A 20974-nucleotide genomic window follows, 5' to 3' on the forward strand; every position below is an offset into this window, starting at 1 on the left:
TGCTAAGCAGCCTCGTCTGTGGAAGAGCCAGCGCTGTTCTTCGCAGCCCAGCACTGCTCACTTCATTTCTTCTAGGTAGAGACCACTGACTCTGCTTCAACTACATCCCACTCTGCAAACAGAGCTAAACACAAGAATCCCTTTGCTGCCGGGGTGACAGGCTGAGAGCAGGTGATGAGGGGAGATGCCAGCTCCCAGCTGCTTGCAGAGCGACCCATGGGCAAGTCACACAATAGTGGTCTTGCCCACTGATGCATCAACTCCCCAGGAAACTTGCCCGATTTCCTTTAGCTTCACAGAGCAGTTTGGAGTTTATGAGATCAGATTGCTGCTACAAGCTCAAGGTTACAGTTTTGAAAGGAACATCTGATGTTTCATGCAATGTTCTTCCAACCAGGAGCTTTCTTTAGTGCCACTAAGGAGTGCCCAGGGATGCTGTAGAGCATCCCTTCACAAGTGTTCAGGAGTGCCTTCAGAGGACCCAGCACCTTCAGAAGCAGTTTTCATGCAGAAGTGACAATTTCTGCCATTATTTGCCTAGCGCTGCCTGAAGAGAAGAGGTACCCAAGATCACTGGAAATGCCACGTGACTCTCAATGCAGAGGGAAGCATGGGTTTATGCTATCTCAGGGACAAAGATAATACAAAAAGACTACTTGATTTCTAAAGGTACAACACGCAGAGGTATCACTCTACCTTAGTGGAATGAAGAGAATTCCATTGATAATGTTGAGCTGCTCCAGGACACTGGCCATACTGGGAGCTGTGAACTACAGCGTAAGAGGAAAAAAAACAGTTTTAAAAGCCAAAACCCTGACAGAAGAACTCAGAGCTCCTTAAGCAAGTCCAGATACATTTACGAACAGTTTAGAAAAACCTAGGTCCCATATGACACACTAATAGCTGTAAGGTGGCATTAAATTATGCCACCTTACTATTATATTTTCTACCTCTTTATACCTATAAGTTGAAAAGCAGCATGCAGAGGGCCGCAGCCAGTCACTGTGGGCAACTGCTCCTCTGAACTCTGCAGGACTTCAGTTAAATGCAGTGTAAATCTCAGTTCAAAATGTGTGGGTTATTTTTTTTCCCCCTGCTCCAAGTGTTGTAACAAAGGTAAAATCTTTATTACTGTTTTATGCATTTGAGCATCTTAGCTGGACACTATTTCCTGGACTTGACTGTTTACTTGACTCAAGGTCCTTATGCTCAAATTACTCTGCCATAAACTCCTCAGTTCTGTACCCAGTTCTTTGCAGAGAGAAGAAAACCCAACCACTCCCACAGAGCACTATCCTCCCTGCCCTTTCTACCAGGAGGGAGTCTCTGCAGCTGGAAGCCTGTTTCCCAACCCGCTGGCTCGCAATCCTCTGGCAGCTGCACAGCACGATGGGGAGAGCACCCATCACACAAGTTAGTGCGTACTCCCCTAGATATGCCACAGCCGGGCTGGTGTGATCTGCCAGGTGCACAGGCGGATAAGAGCAGCTGGGTTTGGCCCAAGAAGGCCAATCTGCTCCTGCTCTGTGTATGGCAAGGCAAGGCAGGCCCCCCCCACGCTCCGCTTTGCTGCCCAGCCTCCCCACACCACAAAACCCTTGGAAGGAGAACAAAGCACCTGGTGAAAGATGACAGCATTTTTTAGGATGAGGAAACTGAAGTACTTTTGGATTGAGCAACCTGCCCGCAGCCAGTGAGTCAGTGGAGGGGCAGGTTTGTGCATAGGTGTCCCAGGCTCCCACACTGCGAGCTGCCCAGCGCATCCTTACTGAGTTCCCTGGGTGCCCTGCAACGCACTCAGCTGCACCCATCTGCCTGAGCTCAGGAGAAAGGGCCAGAGGCCAGAATCGGTCTTTTCAGAAGCAGAGGGGACAAATGTTCAGTCCACATTGGTTACACTGTGCTATGTCTTGTCTGAGCCTCTTGCTTTTGCAGGGACCTCCTGCCCACAAAGGGTCTGCAACTGGCACAGCCATTACCACCTCCTGCACAGGCAATGTCTGCACGCATACACTCACGTGTCCTTCAGGAGCAGCTAAACACAAATCTCTGCCTTCATGGTAAGTACCCTCAATTGCTTTCATTGCATAAAGGTTACCTTAAGCGGCATGATGTTCGCATTGGAGCCATTCTTGTAAATCTCATTCATTGTGCGTTGAAGAGCAACTGCTTGCTGAGTCAGGTATTTCAAGTACTCAGAGCTCTCTTTGGTCTTTTCATGGTGTTCTCCAAGCTAATCAGAAAAGGGGAGAAAAGGGGAAAAAAAAAAAAAAAAAGGGTACAACATTACAAATCAGAACAGGAGCCAAACAACCAGGGTGCACTCCTAGTCTCTACTAGCTCAACGTCCTTATAGAAACTCATCAGAACTGGATTTCACCTGCCTTGGCATTCAAAAAACAAACAAAAAAAATTCCTCTAGGAGCATTATTATCAACATTACACATTTCCATCAAGTAGGAGCATGTTAGCAGGGTGAGTGGCATTCCCTCCACCAGGCTGTGCTTTCAGCCAGTGAGATGGCACTGAATCACTGTGTATAACTGCAGACGTGTTCAGGCAGACCCCAGGCTGATGCAGAAGTTTCACTGTGCAAGAGCAAGGGCTGCAAGCAGCAGAAGGTATTGCCCATGAAACAGCTCAACTACCAAACTAGTTTGGATCTGGTATTTAAAAGACAGGTGGTGCAAAAAGTGGGAAGAACAGACCAGTTCTTTCAGTGCCATGCCAGAACATGGGGCAATGCCACCAACAGAAATTTCTGTCCAGCAACACAGGTACAGCAAGAACAAACTTACAGGAAGTCTATTCAAACACTTTTGGCATAAAAGCAGTCAATTGTTGTACAGGGCAGCAGTCCTACCCCATCCCTAGAAAGACACTTCCCTGGCGTCTGCTCAGAGCTGTTTGTAAGAAAGGGCTCCCTGAGTTCCAAGTTGTAGCACTGTTTTGCAGTGGTACTGCTTGTTTCTGGCAGTAAAGTGATGTGACACAAATTAACAGCACACATGCTCATTACCTGGTTTTTGTAGATGGTGTAGCCTTCCTTCTCGTGCTGCAGAGCTGACCGGAATTCTGCTTTGCTCTCATACACTCGGGCTACCAAGTGGTGGCTGAGGGAAGGGAAAGGGTTTAGAGGTACTTTCATGAAGAAGAAACATTTCTGCACTACAGTGAGCATGACTTTAACATAACAATGTTTAGGCTAGAAGTCTTAATGTCAGTGTGAAAGGAGACAGACACTGGACTCTGAATACAGCATGCTGGCAGTTACTTTTCCCCACTCTGTTTGGGGATTAATATATTACGCTGATTTAGGTTGGATTGTTGTTGAAATGCTGAGAAGTGACCTACAGGAATAAAGACTGAACTGGGGATTTTTTCCTCCTGCACCCAGGAAAGCTGAAGACCACAGCAGTGAACTGAATGGAGGCAGCACATCCACAGGAACATCTCGGGACTAGATTTGTTAACTGAAGAAGGAAGCAGGCACAAGGCCTTACCCTTCAATAGGGTCTTTTTGTTTTAGAAAGCAAACGTGTGAATTACTTGATTATTCACAAACTACATAAAAAAACCTTCCAGCACAGAAACAAACAGCAAAACAGTGGCAGAGCTGGAACCCAAGTCACTTGGGCTCTCTCTAGTTGGGAGAGCTGACTTGGCTTGGACTTTGCTTCCTTAGTGTTTCTGGAATGAAAAAAAGATTTCTGGTTTTGGCAGTGTTACTCTGTGGGAGGTGATTAATCTCATCAAGCATCCCAGTGCTACTAAGGGAAGGCAAGATGCTTTCTGCAGAATGCATATCCATCAACTGCTGGAAAACAAATCAGACTCTTGTGGGTGCTTAATAAGATTTATTTTCACCCTGACGAAGAACAGATGGGTTGCAATGTGGTAGTAGTAATTAGGAGTGGGCCACTGCTTGGTTGATAGTGAGCCAGTTTTGCATTCAAGGACAGTGCATACAGCCCCAAAGAGCAGTGGGTATTTAGAGCAGATCCTAAAGGTGCCGACCACTCATAGCTCCCTTGGAAAAAAGGAAGCCATGCAGTATTTTATTCAAATACAAGGCTTTATGGTAAAGGACAAAAGCAAATTATATGCTTCTCAAAGATAGCTCCCTGAGGGCTGAAACAATTAAATACAAGTGTTTACGTATCATCCCAGTCTCCCAGTATAATTACATTAGCCTCGCTCTCCAGCCTTCACTTGCCACATATATTTTTCTGCTGAGAGTCTACAAGGACCAGGGTCATCTTGACAGATTTTGGAGGCAGTCAGCATTACAGCAGATCCCACAATTAACTTTAAGAACGAGGGATCTCTGTCTTTCAAGACGACAACCTTGGATGCTGCACCATGACATTGACTCGTGCAGCCCAGCAGTCCCAAGGAGTCTGACAGCAGGGAAAAGACTGAATCTCTAGTTTAACAGGGTACAACTGGACACAGCCGGATCAGATCCCTCCCATATGAGCGCACAGTGAATGTACTCACTCTCTTTAACAGTATGGTGACCCAGCCCAGCACTCCACCCTGCCTCACCTTAGTGCAACTTTCAAAGACTTGGAGCCGTGATACTTGGAGCTGATGGCCAGCGCGTTCTCCAGGAACCGGAGGGACAGGTCATACTCCATAACCCCGTGGAGCACCAAGCCAATGTTATTCTGCATAAAGAAGTCAAGTAGGCATTCGGAAAGCAAATTCAAACTACACATTTATTGCTTTGTAAATACCAAGACCACACAGGTATTTTGCTGTTGAAAAGGCTGTAGCAGCCACAAATCCCCAGCGGATATCTCTGTAGCACATAACACATGACAGGAGACCATCCTCCCCCTTGGGAGCTCAGTCCAAACAAGCCAAACAAAAGAGAGATAAGGAACTCTCTCCATTTTATGCAAAGGCAACAAGAACAGGCTAAATTGAGGAATTTGCCCAAGAATTACAGGTGCTCGAACCCACGTCTCCAGCGTGCCCAGCACAGAGCTCCAGCCACAGAGGGCTGACCTTGCCAGCTACAACAAGTCAAACTCCTTTCTTCTCTTCTTCTAATAGTACTAACTGGTAGTAACCCAGGGGAAAGGAAGCAGTGCCTAAATGTTTATTTTAAATAGCCAGCATTATGGGCATTTTAAAGATCAAGAGGTTTCTTGGAGATTAGAAGCCTGAAGACTCTAAAAGATTACTTACATCTAAGAGTGCCATTTCTGGATGATCCTCCCCAAATACCAACAGCATGAGGTAGCGTGCACGGTACAGCAAGTTCAGTGCTGTAGAGAGCTGGCTGTTTGCAAAGCAGTACAAAGCAAGGTGCATCTATAACAAAAGAAGTAATCTAGCATTAATGGTTTTTACTTACTACACTGTAAAGCAAACTAATCTCTCCTTTCTACTTTTTTTCCTCAGCTGCACACAAATAAAAAGGTCTTCCTTTATGGTTAAAAAGGATTTCAACCACTCAGAAAAGTCCAAATCTGCTGGCTGAGTTACAGCTCCACTGAGGCATCACACAAGACACAGCACTGAGGAAGCTGAAGTGTTTCACTTCAGTTTCTCTTATGCACCTCAAGGAATATTTCAAAACTGACCTGTGTGTATATGATATTCTGATTGCGCTTTTGGGAGGATTCTTTCTCTTTCTTTGTTTTTGATGTAAGCCCAGGGCAAAAGCCAACAGAATTAATGACTATAAATAAACATTCAGCAGACAAACCCCCAAAATTCTAAACTGAGTAGGACAAATACTGACCATGCAGGACATTTATAATGCAAACACTTAGGTATTCAGTTTACAAAATCATAAGATACAAAACTTAAAAGTGGAGGATTCTGGGAAGAACATTGCAGAAGGAAGGAGAACTGCAACTGTTTTCTAGATGCAGACATGAATTAGGGGTCACAGACTCCACACAGACACACGAGGCACTGCTGCTCTCCCAGCACCCTGTACTCACGTATTCTTGAATTGTGTTGGGATGTTCAATACCCAGGACCCTCTCGCTCATTAGCACCGCTTTCTGCTGATTACTTAAGGCCTAAACAGAACAGAAGACCCAAGAGCAAGTCACACAGTGCCATGCACTTGAACAAGCAAGCATAGGGAAGGAATGAGAGGACTAAACAGACCCTATCCAAGCCCTTGCTTACCTCTGAATAATCTCCCATGATATAGTTGAGACGAGCTAGCAGCCTCAGGCAGGCACAGATTTCTACATGCATAGCACCATACACATTGTTGAACAAGTTTAAGGCTTCATTGATGAGCTCACAGCCCTCCTTCAAGAAACCTGAAAAAAGTTATATTCATATACGTGTGTATGTTAAATAACCCCTCATACTACTGGAGAAGGGCATTGCCCACAAAGTGAAAACAGTAGTGGGATATGTAGCCATAGGTCACTGCCTTGTGTAAGGACTAAAACCTAGGGGAAGGAAAACACTGCCCTACATCCATCCTTGTTCATCGTTGGTAACTTTACAGCTCGTGGGTGTTTCCAATGGTCGTGAAGACCACAATTCTCTACCAAGACAGGGTGGGTGGGGGTATATTGGTAGAGGGCAGCGGGCCATGCCACACATACCCTGCTCTTTCTTTTATCAGCAGTCACCTCAAGAGGCAGAGGCATGTTGGGTCTGTACCTTGCTGAACCTTTGCTTGCCCGCTCTGGAAGAAGTGGAAAGCATCTGAGGCTTTGGGGTTTACATGCTTCACTACAGGGAAGATGTTGAGAATATCCTCTTCTGTGAAGGTAGGCTTGTGCCTGTTGTCAAAGTTGTACTCCTTCAGCAGTATCTGGAGGAACCGAAAAGACCAGAGGTCATGGTCACCACTTTCATAGCTACTTGGCAAGGAAAGAGGGGAAAGTAAGCCTTGAATTCTGCATGCGGATTCACAGTCAAAACATCTCCTGTTATCATCACTCCCTGGGGACAGAGTTTTGAAAGAAGGTCACATGTAGGCACACACTACCACGTGTGCGTGGCAAATTCACACCGCAGTGCCAAGGCATGGTCATGCCAGTATTTGAGCCACGACAGGGCAACCTCATCCAGCCAAACTCCCACACCCCACAGGAGTAAGAAGGCAGTGGTGTGGGGAAGGAAACCCCCTGTTCTTCAAGCAAGGAAAACTCCAAAGTCCTGCTCTGCTCAGCCAAAGAGCTGCTTCTCTTTGGATGGGGAGTATGCACGTGCATGAAAACTTCAGAGGTGAGTTTGGTTTGTCAGACAAAGCAAGCTACAGGAACTGTATTCAGGCTGGCTAATCTTCCAACGGAGATGCACAGCAAGTTCACTCTAAAAGGAAACTGGATTAGAAATCTCTATCCCCAGGGCTGGAACCTTTATTTCAACATTAACACCGCAAAGACCTTTAGGGGCTCCCACTGTCTGTCTGAAAGGCTGTCCCCCGCAAAGCAGTTTGCACTTACTCTTCATGTTTCTCAGTATAGAACATGATAGGGAAGGGAGGGAAGATGTGGATCTTACTTGGACTCCAGTTTTGAGGGAGATTTCACGAAGCAGGGTGATTTTCTGTAGGTTATATACTTCAGCTGCTTGGTCAGCATTCTCACTGCAAAAAGCACACACAAGCTTCAGCTCTCAGGTAAGTTTCTGCTCAAGGACATCCCTCTGCTGTGGTATATCTGAAGATCTGAAGCACAGGTCCCTCTACAGCTAGGTGCTAACTGAAACCAATTACTAACATTACAGTGGTTGTTAATGGTCTATTAAAGCTTACAGAGATGCACAACCATACTTTTTACTCAAATCCTATGTGTGTTCTCTTCAAAGCTCACCACAGAGTTTAGGCGAGAGCCTGAAGGCCTTCAGCTCTTGGTAAAGAGTGAGCTGTCCCTGACGTGAAGGGATGATCACTGATTTAGCCAATTAGTCATGGTTTTTCTCTTGGGCCACTTTGCTTGTGCCTCCAGTTTAACACTCACCATCTACACCTTCCAGCAGCCTCATTCGCCATCTCTGTTTCAGACACAGGAGAAGCTGTCCATGTTTTTGGAACATAAGCTCCCTTCAGCCTAAATCATCTATATAGAAAAATACCTTTTGACTATACTCCTTCAGCTTCTTGCCTTCTGCTCCCCTCTGCACCACTAAGGAAAAGTTTCCCCTCCTCTCTGCATTTCTTAGCTGCCTTTGCCTCATAGGTTTCACCTCATTTCAAATCTCAGTTACACTGCCCCCTGCTACTCTGTGCCTGATTTCGTTCCATTATAAGCCTGTAAAACTCTCTCAAGAGTACAAGTGTACATTCAAACAGAAAACAAGTCAAAAAGGCAGGTCCTATTAAAGAACAGTTAAGAGTTACAGACGTTTGGTGACAGGGTAGTTTGCTCTGCTTACCATTCAAGACTAAAATCGAAGTAGTTCTTTGCTTCTGAACAAATATTCTTCCAAAGCTCCTGAGGGGTCATGCTGGCCCATGCAGTGTTATCAGCATTTCCAAGGTTCCTGTTTTTCCTTTTCTTATTCTTTTTCTTGGAGACCAGCTCATCAGCTGGAAGATGGGCAATGGGATTTGGAAAGGAGCTTAGAAAGCAATTGAGGAAGTGGCTGATGGCTGCTGATAAACCCGACAGCTCCACACCCTACAGCGAGACACCAAAATCAGTCCTGGAAGACACCCACCATCACACAGGCACTACTCCGACCCTGAGCCTCACACAAATCCAGTCCTACCAGAAACAGGAAAACCTTTCAGGAGAGGGAGAGGAAGGCAATATTTGCAAGTGGAGCTAGCACAGACAGAATTATGTAGATACAAGAGCTAAGTATATACCTACACACACAAATATATAGTTCCATTTCATGCTGCTACCTGGGACAGAAAAACTAGAAAGTGTAAAGAAGATTCTGAGACTGGAGTAAAGCCAGCTGTATTGCTATGTTATGTACGGACAGGTATAAGGATGCATTAGTGTTCATGCTACTAAAAAAAGCTTCTTAGAAGGGCAAAAGCAACACTGTTTAAGAGGAAAAGCTATTACAAGGAAAACAAGCTGTGATTTCACTTTTAAAAGCCTTCAACATAATAAGTGAGAATCTAGGGAAGAAAAGCATGAATGATTACTCTCCGGGAAAGCTATCTTCAAGTGGGAACTTGTTTTCCCTTACACACAGGCCTGTACCTATTTTAGCACTAATGAGATTGTACTTCCCGTTGCTAAGCAACGCCCATGAACTGCCTAATGAGCGAAAGGACTCAAACGGCTCTCTATTTGTGGAAAAAAGTCACTTGAGAGGACACACAAGGCAAGAGGTCAGACTGCAGGTCATACCTGGAGGTATGTCTTGAAGATGTGTTTAGCCGATCGAGTGATCAATTCACTGATTCCTATTTTCTACCCAAAGGAATAAAGAACAGAGACCAAGAGTCAGTTGGCAATAACAATGAAAAATACACTTTGCTTTTGAAGTGGGCTTTTATCAAGATCTACAGAAGACACATTCTCCAGTCCTTACCCTGCAGCACAGAACTGTTTTGCATTTGACAACACTCCTGGAGCCAGGGAAGAGCCCCCTGCACACCCGTGCATGGTGGCCACAAGCCACCTCGTGCAGCACAGCTCAGCTCTAACCATGCATCCAGGAGCTACTGCAGCACTAGCCCTGTGCATGCTCATGGGCATCCACGCTCACAACACTTTCCAGTTTGATTCAGAGCCTGAATGGATCTTAAAGGCTTAAAGAATGCATGGCTTAAAATCCAACTGTGTGTTACCTGCTATTATGCTTGGGGAATCCCTGAAGCACTTCTCTATCCCAAAGGACACTCAAACTCCCTAACATTATGAAAGCCATTAAGGATTTGGGAGCAAAATTCCCCATCCACCACTTACAGGTCCTTCCCCCTCCTCCTCTACTTTTGAAGCTGTTTATTTTTACACAGAGAAAACAATTGGCCAAGTTGGAATCTATACAGGGCAAATTATGCCAGAGGCAGTTTTAATTGACAGCTTGAAGTTAAGCCTGATGCTTACAAAAATGTGATCCAGCTGAGAACGGCCAGGGGTCTTGGTGATGAAGTTGATCACTTTGCCTAGATAACGCATGTTGATGCCCCTCTGGTGCATGGCCTCTGCTAAGGTAGCCCCATCCATTGGGAGCACCGTGTGATCCAGGCAGTCTTTGACCTGAAAGGTAGATGCAAACTTTGGTTACTGAGAGCAAACATGAAGGAAAGAATTTCAATTTTAAAAAAAGTTAAAAAAAAAAAAGTTATCTGCCTGGGAAGGGAAAAAGGCGTTGCCTGGCAGAGAAGGTAATTTCCAGGGATGACATTTAAGTTACAAGCACAGCAAGAACTGGCAAGTACAGAACACCGATCAGCCAGAGCCAGGGCTGCCGGGTGCTCCCTACCTCAGGCCGTAGGCTCCGCAGCCGGCAAAGCGGATAAGCCTGGAGAGACTCCTCGGGCGCTCTGGGTAGTGCCTCCTCTGCTCTGGGATCCGGCACAAAGGAAACCCTGAGCTGCCCCAGCCCCAAGCCCCCCGCACAGCTGCGGGGCCACAAGCAGGAGCGGCATCGTGGCAGCAGCGGGAGGGAGAGCTGTTTCTCCAGCACTAACAGGATGGCAACCTGCCCAGCGCTGCAAGGGCATGGGGGCAGGACCGCTGTTCCCCAACTGCTGGTCACACATGCCTCTGTTACCTGGGGTTCAGGGTCGCCCCGAAGGCCGACAGCGATGCCGAGCAAGGCTCTTTTGGTGGGTGGAGTGCTGCGATACCAGAGACCGCCATGCTACATGGGCAGGGGCAACAACTGCAGCAGACAGCCCAAAGCAGTTTGTGCAGGCTCCTTGCTGCTTGTAACACTTTTATGTCTCAGTGGTGAACGAGCAGCACTATGCACTCCCAACAAGGATTGGGCAACTGAGGTGTTGAGAGATCAACTGCCATAGTAAAACAACTCAGGCTTCATCCAATTCCCTGTGCACAACAAGCAGAGGCAAAGGCCCTGTGGAGCAGCACAGAGGATTGTAACCAAGTGCTGAGCATGCAGTGTCTCAAGTGGCCCAAGACGACCAGCGAGGCGTTCAGCATAATTCAGCATACAGCTTCCAGTGGTTTGCCAGAGGCCACACAGGAACTCAGTAGCAGAGCAGGGACTCGGAGGGCTCCTGTGGCTCAGGCAGTGAGAACCACTTTCCCCTTGGCATGGGTTACTTAACTAATGCTTGTGGAACTAGCAGGCTAACCCTTCTTTAAGGGCCTCACTGTCACTAACTAAAAACATTTCCAATTAAAAGACTACATGGAGTTGTGCACACTTAGCTGATAAGGGGATATGGCGCTAGCATTTTAAGTTGTGTTGTAGCACTGATAAAGAGTGACTTAATTCACGTCATGGAGTAATACTGGTTACTCTCTGATATGCAGAGTACAGAGGACTCCCTGCTTACAGCAGCTGGCCTGTAACTTGCCCTCACACATGCTTGTGCAGCATTTTGGGTTTATATACTCGTGTATCAACTATCCTGTAAAACAAGAGTCACCAAGCCCTTTTCTGATTCACTCCCCCTGTTTTTTAATTTAAAGACTGAATAGCTGGTCTTAAAGATTATGCTGACTACAAAACTAGTGGATTTAGAGTTCAGATGAAACTTTCCAGCAAGGAAAATCCCCTCCTACATAAGACCAATAACTCCTGAACCTCTTGGAGTGGAGATCATCAATTCTGCTTTCCTAGTTACAGTGCCTGCAGTAACATATGCATTAGCAGTCAATTTAGAGAGTCTCTTGAGAAAGGAAAAGCTGGTATTTCTTACCTAGCCAGGTGCATGGGTAAGCATCCAAAATACTTAAGACTTACAGAGGGAGATTTACAATAGATATTAGTAAGAACAATTTCCCAGTTCACTCCAAATTATTAGTCACCAATTGAGTCACAATCAGGGTCAGATAATACAGTAAGTCGTGCAGAATGCCCAGGGCTAGGGAGGATGACTTATGTGGTCTTTATTGTCCCAAACACTTAGCAATAGCTGTTAATTACCAGTGCCAAAAATTCTTTGTTGGACTGAAGTGGGAAAATTGTGCCATGATGTAAGACGGGAAATGGAAAAATCCCTCTTATGCTTGCACTGTTCACCGTACTTCACCACTGGTGCCAGAACTTGGCTGCCAGCAGAAGACAGCATTTGCTGGGGAGGTAAAGCTGGCGTACCACTGTGTCAGTGCTTGCTCAGAGCGGCCAGGCGTGAGGCAAGCTTTCAGAGGGGACATGACTGCTGGTCCTCAGTTCCTTACCAAACCTGGGATCTGGCACGACAGCAAGAATGCAGCAGCATCCTTCAGCAACTGCTTCTGATCCTGCACCTCCTCTTTGCTAGATTCAGGAAAACGAACACCTATGAGAGTAAAAGAGAAAAACATAAAAAACGTCAACTCAAAGAAGAAACAAGTCATATACAGAAAGCATATAGTAAGAGCAGGTAAAAAGTTAACATGATTCTGTCTCCCTGGAATTAAAGGCACTTCTTCAAAAACTCATCTACTCTACAACATGTTTCAATGGAAAGAGCATTAGCTGCTTTGCTCGATTAGTAGCCGTGCTGCTCTTGCCCACTCATTCATTCTTAACGCAGCTTTTAAAAGCCCCAATTCTGCTCTTTATCTGATCCATTCTACCTATTGCAAAGTGCTGTGTACACTACCAGTACAAAAAAATCAACTGGCTAGACTGGAGCAGGAACATTTCAGCAGATGGACCAGCAAATACTCCAAGTGCTAGAAACTCAGAGCCTTTTGGGTTTGCACGCTAAAATTAAAATCAGGTTTTAAGTTCTAGCTGCAAAGTCAGTGCCAAAGCACTAATCCTTACCAGCCTTAGAAGATGCTTGGGCGTTTCAAAACACATGGTCCACATTTATTCCAAGCTAAATTCAACTATATGGCCATACCCCATTTGCATGCATATAGCTCGGTATTCACCCCCACAAACACTCTGGGAGCTTCTTCTGTATTTCCAAATAAAAACACTGATTCCAGCCATGGAAAGCTACATACAGTGCCTGCAACCGATGTATGCATTTGAAAGGGCACTGTGACCTGCTTACCAAAATATTACTAAAACAAACCCCGCCCTTCACTGAGGACGCAACATCAGTTGTTCAACTACAACTGTTGTTTTTTTGTGTAAACTACTACATTAGGATAAAATTTAATTTTTTCCCTCCCTCTGCTTCTTTTCATGCGGTCTAGCAGCTGGGATGTTGGAGAATCGCACGAAGATTCTTGGCAGCAATCTGCAGACCTCCCCCGAGCGTAGCAGTGGGAGACAGCTTACTGCCCGCATTTGGTAGCTCGAGCATTGCAATCAATTACACTTCTTTCTCTTTTCTGTATCTTTGTGCTTCATGGAGAATCCTGCAGCATGCCCAGCCAGCCAAAAGCCAGCAATATTCTTAGCTACAGAACACAATTTTTTGTCTGTGGCTGGCTGGACACAGCAATCCTCTGAAGGAGGACTAAAACCAGCTCTTTGTACACATACCTGGTGAGAAGATATCTGGGTTAAACCGAATGTCAAATGATGTGTCACTAATGGAGCCTACAGCCTTGCAAGCATTTCGAATCACTTCTCTGCTTTTGGGATCCACTGGAGCAGGAAGAAAAATAAAATACAAATGAATGTGGATTTCAGAAAATGACAAGCCTAGCTATTAAATTAAGATAAAAGTTTTGTTACTAAAAACAGCAATGATGGCACATTCTGCAGAAAGCCATTAAAAAAACCAATCAGTTGTAAGATACTTGGAAAGGAGGATGGCTGCAGAATGCAAAGCCTAAACGAGAGCACATAAGATGACCCAGAAAACCCATGGATCCCCCACGCCGCCAACCACAGATATTCAGAAATCCAAGCCTGGGATTCCCAAAGGCGTCTGCATCACGCTTCCCAGCCCTGCCGCAGCCTGCTCCCCTCCACCTGCACGAAGCCTCTGGCAGCCCAGTCCCAGCTGCTGACCCCGCAGGCCAGCTTGCTGGCCGGGCTCTCGCTCCTGCGGCAGAGCTGATAGGCTTGCTGCATTCAGAGACACTCGCCCACCTACCCAACCGGCCCCCAGGTGCGTCAACAGCTCTATGCAAAGAGCTAAGACAATATTGACAGAGGAAGCCAGTGCTTGTCCTGTTTAACAACAAATAATCACCCCAGCCACCCCCAGTCTGGCTTAGCTCCTACCAGCAACACAGCCCACCAGCTAGGGCAGGAGGCCTGGGCTGCTTCTGGTGCTAAGGATGAAATACCTGTTCCATCGTCGGATGCAATGGTCTCAGCAAGCTCTTTCACCTGATCAAGTCCAGTCACGTTATCATCTATTTTACCATCCTCTGACTCAGACTTCTCGCTGTCTGCAGTACCGTTCTCCGGAGAGGCGCCATTTTCCAGCGCACCTGAGCTCTCCTGCTTGTTGGCTTTCTGCTGCATCAGCTGCAGTGCAGCCAGCTTCATGAATAAGAGATACCTACAGTAAAGGAAAAGAGGAATTCAGCACAGCAGGAGAATCCAAGAGGATCACAACTGCTCTGTGAGGAAAAACCTCACAAAGTTAGCATTATAGGCTATACGGTTTCCCTGTGGAAAGGCAGGAGGTACACCCTCTTCCGACGAACTTTCCAAAATCAAAGGAATGCACATTAGTTTATCAGAAGATGCAAAAACCCGTGGGTTTTCATTACCCATCACAAGGGGAAAGTAATCTCCTTGCAGTGCTTACAAATTGCTTTCCACACGCAGCATCAGCAGACAGCTTGAGAAGACCCTCACTGCCAGATGCACAGGACTAGTCAAACACAAACCAGCAGCAATTTTGCCAGGAGACCTTAGCAGAAAGAGGCCTGGCCTCTGCTAGCCAAGGAGCAGCAGCAGCAGCACCCTACGGCCATGGTCCTGCAGGCTGCTGGTCTGGAAGCTCTCCCAAGGAGCAACAAAGCCTGCCTGCAGGCACGTGGCAGAACTGGGAAGGGTGCTGGCTGCAGAACTGGTTGCTCAGCGGGCAGGACTCCTCCACCAGCAACTGGAGGGCTCATCTTTCAGGCAAGCGAAGCACAGGCTCCGACCATCTGTGATAGCAGAGCACCTGCAGCCCTTCACATTGGAAGCAGGAGCATTAACATCACTAGCACCACACGGCCGCACCACATGGCTTCAACTTGTCCTGCTCCCAGAGCTCCCACTTCCTCGCCTGCACTGAGCAAGCCCGCACGCCAACATATCTCACCACAAAAGTGCCTACAGCAGTTCCCATAGGTAACTTTTTTTCAGCCTCTAGGAAAAAAGGTAGCTTTCAAGACATCTGGAGAGCCTTAAAAAGAAGCATAAATCCTTCCCATTCCCTAGCCATCAGATGCACAAGATATCTGCAGGGAAAGAAGAACTAAATGTTTGGACAGGAAACAACAAAAACAGATCTGGAGACTTAAAAGCAAACCACCTCTTTCCCTGACTGCCTGTAACCCTGTCAGAATCCCTACTGTTTTCACCTCTCATTAATTAAGTTTCTATAATTGCACCTGCACAGCCAAGCAATGGGGAAATTAGCTGCCCAATTCTGGGAGCGCTGTTGTGATGTCCCTGGGACAACGCAGCATGGTCCTGACTTGGACCGTTACCAGTCGCAGGTGGAGGAAGGGGGGAACTCAGCTCACCTGTGTTCTACAAAGGCATCAACAAGTTCTTGCCGGAGACAGCAAAGCTTATGTCTGTGCTGCTTGGGGAACCCCATTTTCTTACATTCCTCTGGCATCTCCTCCCCTTCAACAGGCAGGAAGTTTAAATCTGGAGGGAAAGTGCGGAGCAGGTCCAGGATGTAGTGACGCCCATCGTTGCCAATAATGCCTTTGCACTCCACCGAGGAGCACAGCTCCACCTCCTCGTTCTTGTCATTGAGGACTTTGTGCTTCTGGATCTTAAGTGGCCTGCTGGTCTTCTCCAGCAGCTCCAGGTACTTGGGGTGTGAGACAACTGTCTTGCCAAAGTCTATTGACCCATAGATGACGCTCTGTTCCTGCTCCCGTTCCAAGATGCCAGGAATAATAGACTGAGCTGTCACCCTGTAACCTCTGTAATCCACCACTACAGTCCCCAGAGTGTACAGCCCTTCTACATCCACAGCATTATAGGTCCGCACACCATTGAGATCATTGGTAGGAGCTACATAAGCAGCAACATCTCCGCCAAAGTCCTTGTAGTGGTCACGGACATCAAAACCCAGGCTGAAGAAAATGTTGTTCCAGATGAACATCTGCATCTTGGTCTCTTCACTGGGGTTGATGGCCATAACATTGCCATCAATGACAGCCATAGCACCTCTTGTTGCTGCTGCAGTGAAGTCGCTGTGAACCTGGAGGCAGGTGAAGAGAAATCTGGGTAAGCAAGGGCTCCCACCCTCCCAGCACTTTGCTTTCAAAACTCCCTGCAAATTTGTCCTTCACTCCTCTCCTCCTGATAGTCTTCCAGCAGGCAGGTCAGCTGGCTTTTACTTTTGTGAGCCTGGCTAGTGGCTTGCATACAAGCTCCAGGAGCCAGAAATTAGCATTCAGCGTGGCTTAGGCTCATTAGCTCTCTGCAGAGGAAGGCTTCAGTGTAAGCGTGTCCCCCCTCCTCCTGTTCATCCCACCCACTCGAAGGAGGACTGGATCAGACAGAACAGCAGAGGACTAAGAGGAGGCTGCCTCAGGGTCAGCAGGGAGACACAGGGTCAAGGAGCACAATTCTTCCCTGCGGGGCTGGGAGCAGAAGGCAGACAGGCAAGAGAGAACAAGACCCCTTAGCTTACGAACAGGGATCCTCCTCTTGCAGTTTCTAAAGGGTAGCCCAAGAGAAGTGTCCAGACGCGATACAGGCAGCAGAGAAGGGGCTGCGTGAGGAGTTGCCTGCACATCCCAAAGTTACCTTGAAAATGGCTCGTTCTCTCAGCAGCCTCTCAGGCAGGTTCTTGCGTGGCAGCTCTCGTGTGGTCTGCAGCTCCTCGTTCCAGTCTCTGGTCTGAAAGAGTCAAAGCCTTGTGGGAAGCAATGTACTGTGTAGGAAGGAGCTGGCAAGTCAGCATTTCCACTTTATGAGGTATTTTGTGAGAGAAGGGAGGGGAAGGGGCAAGAATTCAGGCTGCTGTGGAGTTCAGAGGAAGTGGATTAGCAGCAGGAATGAACACTGCTTGTGAGTGGACTTTATTCAACAGCAGTTTGGGATAGATCTTACATTAGCCCATCTCATGCAGTGCAGTTTAACTGAAATAGCAGCTTGCCACCTCTGGAAGAGCATGGTGCAGGTTTCATCAGCCAGCACACTGCAATGTAGTCACACCACAGGCAGGCAGCCACCCATGGGCAGCCGTTACAGCCCTGCATTGCTCACAGCCTGCAAGATATTATGCTATAAAGCTGCAGCTGAAGCATTTGGAATAGTTTGCTCAGAAACACAAGATCCATTCCAGGCCTGACTGGCCTGGAGGAGCACTCTGTCTTCTGTGCACTGGTGCTCGGCAGAGCAGGGACATGGAATTTGTGAACACCTGAGCAGAACCTGCTCCTCACAGACCTTTACATGCTCAGGGAGTTGCAGCCTGAGTAGTATAGCCCCTATAGTCAAGGGCACTGTCAAGAACAAGGACTCCTGCAAGTTTTCCTTTGATGAGCAAAACCCTTCCACAAATACTAGCCGTCTACTTGTTAAAAGTTAACCAGTTCCCAGCACAGCTGGCAGCAAAACTCTTGCCAGCATTCTCAGGCAAAGCAAGACCAATACCTGTCCAGGTATGTGCTCTTCATAGCCCAGTCTAGAAGTATAAGCATCTTCTGCCCGGACACAGTCCATGGCGTGTTCTGCTTGCGGAGCCGTCCAGCTGTACACTTGGAAAGGAGTGGCTATCCTTTCAAAAGGGTGTCTCTGAACCCTAGTTTTGGAGTGGAAACAATCAGACATTTTCCAAAGGAAGATTTCTTTCTATTCTAAGAGAAGTTTCCACCTGCTGCAACATCAGCTTCTGACAAACAACAGAACAACACCAGGCCTCACAAGCAGCACAGTGGGCTTTCGTTTAACAAGTACTATACCCCACGATGACTGATTGGCATGGGCAGAATATCTCAACATCTGTCTGCAGAATTACCTGGGCTCTCCCCATCCCCCTTGCCAGTTTTATCCTCAGTTGTATCACCAGAGATCCCCATCACCCTCTGCATTGGGAAGTGGAGGATGCCCATTCCCAGCTAGCCACCTCTCAGACTGGCCCTCAGCTTTAACACCAATCCATAAGGGTCGCATTATAAAACCAGCCTACAGCACACATCCACTAACAAAGTGAAAAAGCAAGCTTCACCGAATGGCCCCCTCGTGTAATCTGTCTACTCTCAGCAGGTGCTGGAGTCTCATCTGTATTTACTTCTAGCCCAAGAAGCAATACAGTATAATCATTTTTAAATGGCCAGATAGTCACAGTGGTGGCTGGAGGCCACTGCTAATTTCCAGCCCTTGTCTAGTGTCACTTTCATCTTCTTAATGAGAGCAGAAGCAGAGCTCCTGAAAGCCCCACAATGTGCCTGTCAATTTGCACCCTGCTGAGCCAAGGCAGTTCATTAAGCGGACTCTAAAGAATGACAGGCTTTTGCACAGGACCCACTGTCCTGGAGCAGAATAAATGGTCCCTGCAGCAAGGACAGGAGAATAAAACAATACATTTATGATGATTATTATTATTATAGGCACTAGAGGAAATTAGAGAAAATGAACATGCGTGGACACGTTTAAAATAATTATCCTCTCTCCACTGTAAGCCTACACAAAGCCCTCATGTGTTACTTCCCCTGATATTTTATGCTTCGGTCTCTTTTTTGGATTCAGGGGAGTAGTACCTACTGATCAGGTTACCAGCCCAGTCACTGCTGCAGCACATGCCCTTGCTTCGCATTAACTCTTTGCTGCCTGGCTACCTAGGAAGTCAAGTCTCCCACGAGGCATGTAGCCAACACAGAGACTCAGCAAGGAGACCTACATCTCAGGAGCTGGTCAACACATTAGCACTTTCCCTTGTATGAACACTGCAGTCCACATCTGGACTTTCTGTCCTGGTTTTGGCTGGTATAGTGCTATGTCTTAGATTCAGTATGAGAAGAATGTTGATAACACACTGATGTTTTCAGTTGTTGCTAAGCAGTGTTTGTACTAAGTCAAGGGTTTTTCAGCTTCTCATGCCCAGCCAGCAAGAAGGCTGGAGGGGCACAAGAAATTGGGAGGGGACACAGCCAGGACAGCTGACCCAAACTGGCCAAAGGGTATGGAATATCCATGTGATGTCATGCCCAGTATATAAAGTGGGGGGAGTTGGCCAGGGAGGGATCACTGCTTGGGAACTAACGGGGCATCAGTTGACAAGTGGTGGGTAATTGCATTGTGCATCACTTGTTTTGTATATTCCAATCCTTTTATTAGTATTGTCATTTTTTAATTGTTATTATCAATTTCTTCCTTTCTGTTCTATTAAAGTGTTCTTATCTGAACCCACAAGTTTTATGTTTTTCCTTCTGATTCTCTCCCCCATCCCACTGTGGGGCGGAGGAGGGGGCAAAGTGGAGCGGGGAGTGAGTGAGCAGCTGCATAGTGCTTAGTTGCTGGCTGGGGTTAAACCATGACACTCTCCCACTGTGCAAATTGTCCTATGTGTTCAGGTTCTCAGCAGGGACAGAGTGTGTTGAATTCCAGGTAAACCCCACAACTGATACTCCCATGGCAACAGAAAGCTGTCATCCCCCCACCCTTTGCTTTAGGCAGAACTAAAATCCATAAATCTACATGCTGTAAGCAAGAGTCATCTGGGAGTTACAGCCAAGAGAAACCATCCAGTGGATAAGGATCAGGACTCTGGGCTTCCACTGGCCTCTGTTACTGTCATGCTGAACAACAGCAGACAAGTCACATCAGCTCTGACAGCTCCATGTTTCGAGCAAGGGAAAGCCAGTTACATCAGGGTGCTGCCACGACCTTTAGTCAGGCATTTTGTGGTCCTTGCTGCATAGACTTGCATGTCCCAACCACTCCACCACCATGTGAGCTCAGAGAAAGCAGGCATTGCAATCCTTACTGTATCAGTGGCATCCAGTTCCCACAGAACCAGCCACATAGCTGAGCCTCACCAAGCAACTTTACAACAGACTACTCAAGGCAACAAGAGAGGAAAAAGTGCTGCTACCGTTTCTTCTGCAGAGCGGAAAAGTTTTTTTTGAAGGTAGGGCTGATCTGGTTAAGTAGTTCCACCAAGGAATGACTGAGAAAACTGGGGTTTGCAGGTTTGGGATTGAAGCTGTATGCAGTAGACCTGCAAGAGAAAAAAGAAACGAAGTCACAAGCCGTTGTCATGCCTGAGACTTCCCATACCCTAGGAACATGGTACATGAATGAGAGCTTTCCATATATGCACTGCGTGAAAGGCCTGCACAACGTGCCCTTGCTTGCAAAATGGAGACCACGTGGCACACGGGCAGATGGGCTGCAAGACCCCTCTCCAGTCTCTCCACGTGAGATACAGCTAGTAACCCTGTACCTTGGCCCTGATGGATTGCACAGCAAATTTAATTCACACCTTCTCCAGCCACCACCAGGTTCAAGCAAGGCTTGTATTTTTATAGCTGGGAAGGACTGATTTCACAGAGCTTCCCAAACACACCAAAAGGGCCTTTGAGTAACAGAGAACACAACGGTAATGGCACCAACTATACCAAACAGTTGGTGCCCTCTCAAGATACCTTGTCTCCCGGCTGGAAGGCTGAGCACCAAACCTGCCAGGAACACACCGACAGATCCTCCCCCTCAGGGTCATGTTTTGCCAAACTCAGAAAGACAACTTGTTTCATGTTCATTGTGCCACTTGGTCTCCTGGGACCTGCACTCAGATGTGTACCCTTAGACTTAGTACTTTTAACACTTATTTTTACAGATCTGGGGAAAACAATGA

General features: G+C 47.0%; 1 protein-coding gene across 2 annotated transcripts in view; it reads right to left on the minus strand.

Moving 5' to 3' along the window:
• CLUH (CLUH binding protein of NUMT mRNA) overlaps window positions 1-20974 on the minus strand; it is a 42522-nt gene that overhangs the window by 2539 nt on the left and 19009 nt on the right. For both annotated transcript variants that reach the window (XM_075033104.1, XM_075033103.1), the window contains exons 7-25: window positions 20213-20338; window positions 17773-17920; window positions 16921-17013; window positions 15675-16369; window positions 14274-14491; window positions 13519-13623; window positions 12273-12373; window positions 10005-10157; window positions 9303-9365; window positions 8368-8612; window positions 7495-7579; window positions 6646-6799; window positions 6154-6293; window positions 5961-6041; window positions 5197-5322; window positions 4549-4670; window positions 3020-3113; window positions 2099-2233; window positions 697-770 (exon numbers count right to left, since the gene is read on the minus strand). In XM_075033104.1, coding sequence (XP_074889205.1) covers window positions 697-770; window positions 2099-2233; window positions 3020-3113; window positions 4549-4670; window positions 5197-5322; window positions 5961-6041; window positions 6154-6293; window positions 6646-6799; window positions 7495-7579; window positions 8368-8612; window positions 9303-9365; window positions 10005-10157; window positions 12273-12373; window positions 13519-13623; window positions 14274-14491; window positions 15675-16369; window positions 16921-17013; window positions 17773-17920; window positions 20213-20338 — 2958 coding nt within the window. The remainder of the gene's footprint in view (window positions 1-696; window positions 771-2098; window positions 2234-3019; window positions 3114-4548; window positions 4671-5196; window positions 5323-5960; window positions 6042-6153; window positions 6294-6645; window positions 6800-7494; window positions 7580-8367; window positions 8613-9302; window positions 9366-10004; window positions 10158-12272; window positions 12374-13518; window positions 13624-14273; window positions 14492-15674; window positions 16370-16920; window positions 17014-17772; window positions 17921-20212; window positions 20339-20974) is intronic.

Source organism: Buteo buteo, chromosome 7 (assembly GCF_964188355.1).
Source record: "Buteo buteo chromosome 7, bButBut1.hap1.1, whole genome shotgun sequence".
In the NCBI taxonomy this organism is placed as follows: Eukaryota; Metazoa; Chordata; class Aves; order Accipitriformes; family Accipitridae; genus Buteo; species Buteo buteo.